The following is a 10,674-nucleotide window of genomic DNA, read 5'->3' on the forward strand; positions in this document are numbered from 1 at the left end:
ACGAAACCAACCGATTCCGACCGCTTACGGTAAGTGCGCTGGAGATTTCATCTTTACACACGAGATCTGCCTTAGGTGTTTACTCCGGTGCCCGGCAGAATAATAGCTTCTGTCCATGTTTCGGGGCGCATATGTCCAGTTTTTGTGTATTGTGTAGTTTTCTGTCATTAGCTTAAAACTTTTCTACATATTTCAGCCGAACGATTGAATTTCCTGGCTGTATCACCGTGGTACTCCATCACGCACCTTATTCTCCGGTGCAATGACGTTTTTCTCTGGGGTTGCACAGAATCTGGGTGGCAATACTAACCTCACAACAAAAACGGGTATAGATGCCCAAAAGACAGCAGAAGTACAGTGTCCACCGTCAGATACAGTCTCTTGTCTTCGATTCAGCCCAGAAACTTTACAAACTACGTTTCTAGCTGCTACTAGCTGGGATAATCGTGTTCGTATATGGGAAGTTCAGGGTGATGGTAGCACCATACCAAAGGCGGAGCAAATGCACCAAGGTCCCGCTCTTAGTGCATGTTGGAGCAATGTGAGTCATTCGGACCTCCTTTTAATTCTTCGTCTCTAGGATGGTACTAAAGTGTTCAGTGTTTCAGCCGACAAGAGTGCGCATATGTGGGATCTGGGCTCCAACGCATTTACGCAGGTGGCTGCACATGATGCACCGGTGAAAACTGTTCATTTTATTGCGGCCCCCAACTATACATGCTTGATGACAGGCTCCTGGGACAAGCGCCTCAGGTATTTCGCTCAGGACTTCTTACTCAGTTGCTTAGCAGTAAATTTTTTGTTGTTCGTACATGTCCGTACAAATTTGCTTCGTTTCATTTCAGCGCAGGTTTTCATTTGCTGCTTTCGTGGCTAAGCTTGAGCGCTCCTTCTAAAGATACTGGCTCGCTTTTATGACGGCGACTCACCGTTGTTCAAAAGTTGTACCTCTGTCGGATATGGCCGTGTGGACTATATTCGTTCAACCATGCCTAGGGTTTCACTGAATGGAATTAGGTTACTGAAACAGTGTGCATTACTATATCTTTCAAGTTTTTTGAGATACTTAATTAGTCTCCAACCCACTCGGGATTTCATCACGAGACTAGTGGCGTTAACTTGACGCGTTAAATAAACCATCATTGTAGTTGACGAATGACTCACCACTCGCTTATTACTCAACACGATTTTAAAGATCTTTATTCTCCAACCACCAACCCAATCACCAACCCAGTCCCATTATCAACCTGATGTTCGGCTTCGGATGGGTCTTTCTCCCTTGGTATTAATGATGTGCATTTCTTACGTTCGATTTTCGTCTGAACGGATACCACGATCTGTCTGTTTTATGCGAATTCCGGTTCGTTTTTCGTGAGCTAATTGTACGTCTAAAACAGATCATACGTGACACTCACTGCAGTATTTATATACTATCCTGAGATAAACAAGCTTGAATCACTCGGAACGAGTACACGAGAAATCCCAGATAGCTGGCCCCTTGGAGAACGCGTGGGCTGGACTGCTAATTTTGAACTGGTTAAATTATAAACCCGTTTGTTTGTTACGGCAGTGAAGCATCAGTGGCAACACTAATGTGTTACGGCAGGAAGCATCAGTGGCAACACTAATGTTGCTGTCTTTGATGATGATGATTGTTAGACTGCCTAGTTGGTAAGGCTTTCTCACCATTTGTTTTGATATAGGTCTGGGGAATTTCAACATGTCCTGTTCACGTAACTAAAGGACGTGCTCCCCCAACTGCAGTTAGATTACACTCAGGATATGCATAGTTCTCTTAAGGGAAACTCCAATGAAGATTAGGAAACTTTCTTCCTCCGGTTAGTTTTTTTGCAGAGGCCTCTGTTTGGGATTTTCATACCAACTACAAAACGTCGTCACTGCATCAAGGTATATCTGAGAATATCACTTTCATTTCTTTAAAAAAATCAACAGTTTGTGCTTCGACGACGAAATGCCATTTCCTTCCTTGAATTCATCGGAACACATCCAATGAGCGTAAGGGGAGTCGGTCCTTTCACCCTGCGACTTAGACCAATCCAGCTTTTGTTGATAGTGTGAGGAAATTTGGCATGTCTTCGGTGTAGATTTCGTCCTGTAGGTGAGGCCAATCTATGCGAAAAAGTCGAGAGGCTCTGTAAACCTGTTTTGTCGTTATTTGGAATCATCAGCAGTACGCATCTCACGAAACTGCAGGTCAGCCGGCTACGAGTCCGAGGCTTTGACCGTTCGGCCACGAGCGGCTGGGTATTTAAGGGTTCAACCTCTCTGGAATCTTGACATCTACACCAAAATTCCAGCTTCTCTTTGCTTGATTGCACAACCAGTCTATCGATTACTAAGAGAGACGTACTCATGAGGCCGTGGGTCCGAAATTTTAACCGAATTTCCGTAAGAAAGACGTGATCTATTACCGAAAAGCTTGGTCACAGGAGGTTTAGTACCAAAATCTGCGTGTACAGCACCAGCTTCATTCGTCCTCGCCTGGGGATGTCAGATGTGGAGTTTTACTTCATCGACAAAGGCTAAATAGAAGTTATCCCAGCATTTACATTTAAATAATCGGAACTAGAGCCATTCGATTGACTGGTTTCCCTGAGGCTTAGAAAAATCGACCTTTGAACAATGTCTGCTTTATTTTGGAACGCAGTTGTCACACCCCTGATCTTATGCGGTGTATTACTATTGACGTTTTTGCTTTCTAAAAGAGAAAATTGCATTGAAAAACGGGAGAGCAAAATGGTCCAGTACTAAACTATGCCATTCGTATTGAACTTTCTGTTGCATATAAAATGGAATGCCAAGTAGGGACCTTATAAAGGATCACACCAAGCAGACAAAGGAAAAATGATATTGTTCAAATCGGGAATGAGTACGGGTTCGCGTAACACGTGGTTGTTACTTCCTTTGTTGCACGACCCAGTTTGGAGTGAACCGATTACACCAGAGCGTTTTATAAACAAACAACTACAATTTTATGCCGGTTCCCTCATACCTTTATTGCGCTGTTGGCGATCGACAGCTATTGTTTTTTGGTAACTTGTCTACTCCGAACTTCAAAGTAGTACGAATGTTCCATTGGTTGGCATTCCGCGTGTGTATCTTATAGTGCTGTATTGACGGGGTAATTTGTGCGGAAGTTTGAAAGACGTGTTTTCGCACTGTCCATGTGAAGTAACCATTCTTGAGTCTTGTTTTTGCGTAGATTTTGGGATTTGCGCCAGGCGACACCGATTCTCAATTTGGACTTGCCGGAGCGTGTGTACTGCGCTGATGTGCACTATCCACTCGCGCTAGTGGGTTTGGCTGGCCGTCATGTAATCGCATATAATTTGGAGAACGGTCCTACCGAATTCTCTCGTACTGAATCTCCTCTCAAATATCAAGTAATGCTGTTTCCATGTTGCTTATTTTTACTTGACATGGTATTGTCGTCGAACCGTACACTTTCACCCTTTGTTACTTGTGGTCTTAAAATATGCGATGTGTAGGATAGTGTTTGAAACCAATTTTTCCGACCCTTTTGACCACTGTTTTAGCCGTTTTGGAACAGCTTTTTAAAGTAGTTTATGGAAGGGTGGTGCTTGGTCTTATAGTAGCTCCTCTGTAGAGATGTCATCTTTTGGCATGCACCTTCGAAATGCAAAGGTTGCACGAGGGCTGGGATACTGCCAGGTTACTCAAGCCTAGAGAGGGGAAGTCGAGAGGCAGAAGTCGGGTTCGAACTACGAGCCTTCCGGTCAGTAACTTCGCATTTGGGCCATCTCGCCCCGCTTTTTTGGTGAGGCATGCCCTTCAGGATGTGGTCCTTGTGATCTCCATGTTATTTGCTGGAGACACTGCAAGAAATGGTGGCTGATCGTTTTCGGTGGCATTCGTGCTCTAACTTTGCTTCCTGATTGTCTGCTCGAGCGGTTGGAGTTGTAGACAGCTCAGAATGCTCGGGATGGGCGAACACGAGGTCCCCCTTCATCCACTATTTCATTTTGTTTTCGCCTTAAGGCTTTAGATGTGATTGCGTAAACTTCCTGGCTTCACGACAGTGAAGCCTTAGTTTCAACACTGATGTTGCTGTCTTTGATAATAATAATAATAATTATTATTATAATATGATAGTAAAGGGTATGATGTTTTGCGACAGCGGTCCAGTGGTAATAAGGAACGTTTAATTGGTTTAGTTTGCACACTGATACCGTCAGCTGAATGAACTGAAATCATGAAGAAGCACTCCGTTTCCTGAGAGAACGACTGCAATATTCATTCCGTCAACAATTGTGTGTTACCCGTCTGGTACATATTCAGGGTCCTTTAATTCGGCACATCCATTTTCTTTGAAGCTCTCTGAAACTGGCTTTATCAGGTCCCGTGTCTCTAGGTTATTCTAGCATAATATAGATCGGTGGTCAAGGCGCGGGGCTGTTGACCGAAAAGATTGTGGTCAAACCCAACCTGCCAAGGCTTGGGAAGTATCTGTTCTTTTGTGAATCTGGTTTCATTTGTTTATATTTTAGTCGTAATTTTCAAGCTTTGTTCTTCATAATAAAGGCGTTTGCTTTGTTGTACCCGTATATCATAACCCTCGTCCATCTTCAGTTTTCTTGATACTTATCTTTCTTTCCCTGGAAGATCTATCGTTCATACGTTCGCTCGCGTTCTGATTTCTCAGAAAATATACTGATGGGAAACGGGGCTAATCAATACAGTGTTGGTAATTTTGTTTAACTCTGTCTGGCACATTTGTTCCTTTACGGTACGACTATCCGGAGTTTGTAGACCGAATCGGTTTCAATCGTAGCACGCTCAGCTGATCCAATCCACAAAACTGTGAACTTGTGTTTGAAGTGTAATAAACAAGTCATTTTAGGTCCCTGTCTTTAAGGCCTGTGCATAATCTCTCTTCTCACCACCAGAGTCGCTGCATTTCCATTTTCCTCAATCAACAAACCAAACAACCCTCCGGCTTTGCTCTTGGTAGTACTGAGGGTCGAGTAGCCATCCAGTATTTGAATCCGACGACTACCAAGGACAATTTTACATTCAAATGCCATCGCTCCAGTGCACCTGTCAACGGCTATCATGAGATTTATGCGGTAAGTTGTAACACTTTTTTGGATAAGAAGTAGATTCTGAACCCGGAATGGGTGTTAGTGGTCGTTTATCACTTACAAACGCATTGATAACAAACAACACATAAACAACAAAAGACCAAGTAGAATGCTGAGGGACATCAAGTAGTTAAGGTTGCTTTGTATAGTCAGCAGACAGCGGAAAGCGGGGTGATTAGATGCGTGCGATGGAGAGCATCGGTATACGGATTGTTTGAATGATATGGATCTGGGTGAATATGGGGATAGATATGACAGACAATGGACAACACTGCCTAGGCTTGTGGGATGAGGAGGTCATCTGGCCGCTAGAAATGGTGGAACTGTCACACTCCCTCATGCTCCATTTCGAGTTCGGTAACGGTTGACAATGATAGTCTTCCTTGACCCTAGTACGCTTACGCCTGGTGGTCGTTAAGCGCTTCAGGTACACTCCCACTGAATGAACTAGTCAGGAAGTTGTTCGACCCATGATATTGCTTATCGTCCCTGTCTCTGTCTAGTTTTCTTCTCGGCTTCACCTCAGTCATCTCACATTTTCTTGGCTTTTTCTGGCTCCCGTTTAAACTGACAATGTACTAAGAAGCTAAATACCTCAACAAACGTTTATTTACGGACACGTTCTAACCGGTACAGCGGTGGTTTATGTATCATCTGGATTCGGAACCGCAATGCAATACCTAATCACCAGTCAGTTTCGCGCATTCCTTTGGGAAACCTATGCTTCTGGCGGGGAAGTAAACTTAAACCGGCCGTTCTCCTTCATGGATTGATAAGAAACTATCTGTTTCGACCTGTTATTGCACACATTTTTAGGCCATCTATGGTGACTGTGAACGGTTCGGCAGTTTGTTGCTGATTCGCGTCCCGAAGTTGCTCTGTCTTACCTTTTGAGCACGTGTTTCTTCCTGGTCCGCTTGGCAGTGATCTGACTGCTGTTGACCCTAACTTCTGCTTTGTCCCTCAATGAAAAACACGTTTGATTCCTTTGTTCCCCTGGTGCGGAAGACAGAATGTTTCCAGCCAACTGGAAGGTCACCGTCAGCTAAACATATTGAGCAATATTCTAGGAGTATAAGTGACTTGAATTAACCGTACTACGAGTGACCGAAATCCGAATATCATAGAGGCACACAGTACAAGTCAGACAGAACTGACCAACCTTCACTAGAACTATGGGAATGTGCTTCTTATGCACATGGGTTTCCTTACAATCCACATCCAAGCAATCTCAAATCATTATTATCCTCTTTCTGACTAGCAGCAGAACTGTTATTCAAACTGTCGCAGCTCAGAACGGTTCAGCCCCACCACCCTTTCGGTGCCTATCTGTCATACCACCCGAAGGAAGCACGAGGGCCGAGATATTGCTAGGTTGCTTAAGGCTGTCGATATGTAGGGGTCGGATTCGAATCATGAACTTTCCGGTCAGTAAGTTCTCAGCTTAACTGCTGAGGCATCTCGAACTCTCAGGTCAGAATGTAACGATTCGTAAATTTTGTATGAGTTCACTGGTGAGTTATAATTAGTTTCCACTCCTAAAAAGAGAACTTTGAACACCGTGATTCCGTTCCTTGTGACAAAGTTGACGTTAATCGGAGAATAAGGGCAACGGCGCTTCTGACCAAGAATACATGAATGGAGGGCGAAGATCTGTTTGCGGGTGGTCATCGACTGCCCTACTACATATAATGTCTGAATACAAAACCCGAGAGACAAACCCATTACAGTGGGGCGTTCACTTAGTCTCACTTAAGTGTTGCCACAAGAGTCAAAAACTGTTTGCTCACATGAACTCACGGCTGACGTACACCTCGATCACATATTCATTACATCCTGACACAAGAGCCAGTTTAGTCAGAGTGCCTTATCTGATGTTGTCTGTTTGTAAATGATGGAGCCTGTAGCTTTATGCAAATGACCCCATTCATCTCCAGAGTACGTCTACGCACAGCTTTGACAGTGCATACCAGTAGGCCACGTTGAAGACTTTCGTATTAGTCTTCTGGCCAGTGTTCACTAAATGAACAATCAGGATACTTCTGCAAGGTCCTAGGTTTTATGGTGAACGGTGTGGGCAGTGTCCCTTCAGGCAGATGGAAGCTTTTTGAGTCGTTCCACCGCTGTATGATGCATTACAAGCAATTGTGTATCAGTACCTAACCATCGTCAGCCTCGACAGCTTATCCTTGTGGTTTTCGGGAACGACCGGTCGGCTCGTAGAGTTGTAATCGGGCGACTTTGGCTGTGTTTTTGACGACACTGTTTAGTCACCCACCCAGAACCTCTGCTGGTGCATCTCGTTCTCACAGTAAAGGAAGGAACGGGCTCTGCTTTTCGCTGTTAGGCTCGATGGTTGATGAGATTTTTTTTGAGATTTATATCTACAAAGGGGTCTGAGCAACCCGTCTCCTGTGGCATACCCATCTAGCTCGCTTTTGTAGTGCACTAGCTCTTGTTTCCAGTCACGGAATTAATTTTTCCCGTGTTGAGGATACAAAGTCGTGGAAGTTGATAAGCCGATAATTTCAAATTAGTTTGTGATATACTCTTCTCCACAGCATGGCATTTGGTTGCATGTGGTTTTTCGGCAAAGTGTGCTGTTGAGAAGGACTAGTGAACTAGCCAAGTCATCATTAAAAGCAGCGACTTTTAAATTTTATCTGTAGTAGGCTATTTGATGATCATTCTCAAACACTTGTTCGCCTCCATTCGTTTGTTGCTGGTCAGACTATGGGTATTTTCTGAATGGTGGGGTGGAGTTTCTCCCCAACTTTTTGCCTACTTGCATTAGATGAAGTAGTACTTTTAGACTTGTTATGCCTGTTGCACTTCCCTTATGTCGCACTTAAGTCACAAAATAGCGTGATTCGTCCAGTTGTTCTCGTAAAGTGCTGATACGTTTGGCGACATCTTGTATACCATTCAGGTATGTATGAAATGCTTTTGTCGATAGTTCGTTGTCTGGAATCGCAGCTCTAAATTTAGTCACGCAATCAAGCATACTCCGGTGAGACTCCTGACTCAAGGCAGAAGGCATATCATCAGTTACATTCTCACTGCGATGACGAGAGAAACATACCATAAAGGTTTGCTCGAATAACTTGAAAGAGCATGGGTTGAGCTTGATTGCCAAGCTTAAACAACCAATGAAACGCTACACAATACCCAGGCGTTATTGAGTGGGATAACGCAGTATGGTCTTGCTATTCGCAATATTGTAACATATGCTGCGTAACTCAGTGGTGACAACCCCATACCCGATCACAGGTATACGCACCAGACGCCGTAACATTTGCTAGCACTCACCCTGCCAGTGTCATCGGGATAAGTTCAGTGAGGTTGAATCAGAATGACCGCAGAACTGACGGTTCGACTTTGGTCCTGTATATGCCCGTCTTAGTAACGCGCTTAAATTCCTTGAGAGCTTATTTGGAGATCCACCTGTTGAGTTCCTTTTAAACCTAATCGGATTTGACAGATTCCTTGGTAGCCTTGCAAAATCCATTTCTTAATGGGGAAATGTATGGTATGTAAAGCACCGTGAACAGCGGTTTTCCGAAGACAAGGCTCTACGAAGAAAACGAAAACCTTGTGAACGGAAACCTAGCAGATAACAACAATTATTACTTGGACAGAATTTAACTAGAGCGACTCTACACCATATGAACTTGTCCATTAGACAAATGTTTTCATGCCATTGGGCACGTTTTTTTTTAGTACAAGTTGTTCTACAACCTATATTTAAGTTGATTTTATCTTGTCATCAATTGTCAACCAAAACTTGTTATTCATATTCTTCATGTATGATTTGAAGATGTTCCAGTAAATAAAGTCCATCTGAACAGTTGATGATGCCGCACTTCTAGCGTTGCTTTTGATTTGCCGTTTGAAGTGGTCTTTTTGTCTGCATTATGCAATTCAGTAGCTAACATCCTGCGCTGTTCACACCATTCCACATTGTCGACTTGTTGGGTTTTCACATTCCAAGCGACTTCTGAAGAGACCATTCCAACAATTTTTCGTGCTGATATCCAGTTTCGTTAGGCAGTAGTGGAACTACCTCTCTGGGCATGTACGAAGCTAAAACGTATTTCAACCAAAGCTACAGAATCAAGGGGAAGTAGTGCGAAGACCAGTAAAGCATAGATTCGTTTCTTTCCGAAACGATTATGGTCTTGAGTATACTTCAGTTGGCGTATTTATCCTCGATTCATCTCCCCGCTGTCTGTCAACCTTGCTAATTGGTTTTAAGCCGTACGTGTTTGACTTCAAACAATCTCTCGGTAACTAAAGCTTCCTTGTGTTCTTGTTGTTCACTCCCACGCTATTCTTCGTCCCACAGGTAAATGACATGGCATTTCATCCGGTACATGGAACTTTGGCCACCGTTGGTTCGGATGGTTACTACTCCTTCTGGGACAAAGACGCTCGAACTAAACTGAGGTCATCTGAGTCTCCCGATCAACCACTCACGTGTTGCGTGTTTGATCCCAAAGGACAGGTTTTCTGCTATGCATCGGGCTACGATTGGTCTAAAGGGCACCAGTTTGCTGACCCGTCTAAGCCGAGCAAAATTATGATGCGCTTGTGTATGGAAGAAATGGCACCAAGTCGGAAATCCTAAACCCCGGTTTTTGTGTTCCACAAGATGACTCTTCTCTGTACTCGTTTTGAATACATACTGTACAGCTATGATATTCGTCTCCTTCTTCGTCTCACTGGTGACAATGGTGTTGACTTCCGTCGACACATTTATATTTTGCGGCAGGAAGTAGTGAAAACAGTTGTAGGAAGCCTGTCGGCAACTCAGCAACTTTCAAGATTGTGATAAAAAAGTGTCTATTCGGTGACTTCATGCATAGGAACTGCATTCCCAGGATGTGACGTCGCTGCCTGGAAGAAACGAAGGGCGAACCCTTTGGGCTGCCTATCGGCATACATTTTATAACCGGCAGACTGAAATGAACTACTCGTCGTGTTTCTTGTGTTTGGCGAAAAACACAAGGGCAGGTGTGAGACACTGCTGCTGAACGGAGCTATCACGAGAGCAAGTATTATGACGACTAACTTGTATTATCCGCTGCGCTCTGTCACACCAGACTAGGCGGGGGTAGGCCTTTGAAAGTTATGAGTGGTATCCATCATCCCCTAGACCGCTCTGATTCAATATTTTTCGCACGGTTATCTGTTACCAGAAACCTTGTGTGTGTTTCCCGAGCAAGCACACTTTATAGATGGGTTAGGCGATATGTCTCAATTCCTCTCGGTCGATAAACCTTATTTTATGGCATGGTAACATTTTCAGGCAACCGTTCTGGCGAACTTCTGCCTGATAGTCAATCTATCCATGGGGCAACACTTTTGGAGAAGCATCGCGTTAACGTATCATGCTAATATCTCTAATTTACAGTACGGTCTCCTTGCAGACATGGGCGGAGCACTGGTTTCACTGTAACGAGCACAAAGGTTTGTGATGGTTTGTTGTAAAACCTGTTTGAAGCACTTTAATCCTTGATATTCAAATTTAGTGAACAGAAAGTATGGACCG

General features: G+C 43.9%; 1 protein-coding gene across 1 annotated transcript; it reads left to right on the forward strand.

Annotated features, from left to right (window-relative positions):
• Window positions 1-262: 262 nt before the first annotated feature.
• T265_11576 (hypothetical protein) lies at window positions 263-9,793 on the forward strand (the record flags this gene model as incomplete). The annotated part of the gene is made up of 5 exons (XM_009178262.1): window positions 263-541; window positions 581-753; window positions 3,224-3,404; window positions 4,929-5,108; window positions 9,469-9,793. The coding sequence occupies 5 exons, from the start codon at window positions 263-265 to the stop codon at window positions 9,748-9,750; spliced, it is 1,095 nt and encodes a 364-aa protein (XP_009176526.1).
• Between the last annotated feature and the right edge of the window lie 881 nt (window positions 9,794-10,674).

Source organism: Opisthorchis viverrini, assembly GCF_000715545.1.
Source record: "Opisthorchis viverrini unplaced genomic scaffold opera_v5_524, whole genome shotgun sequence".
Lineage (NCBI taxonomy): Eukaryota > Metazoa > Platyhelminthes > Trematoda > Opisthorchiida > Opisthorchiidae > Opisthorchis > Opisthorchis viverrini.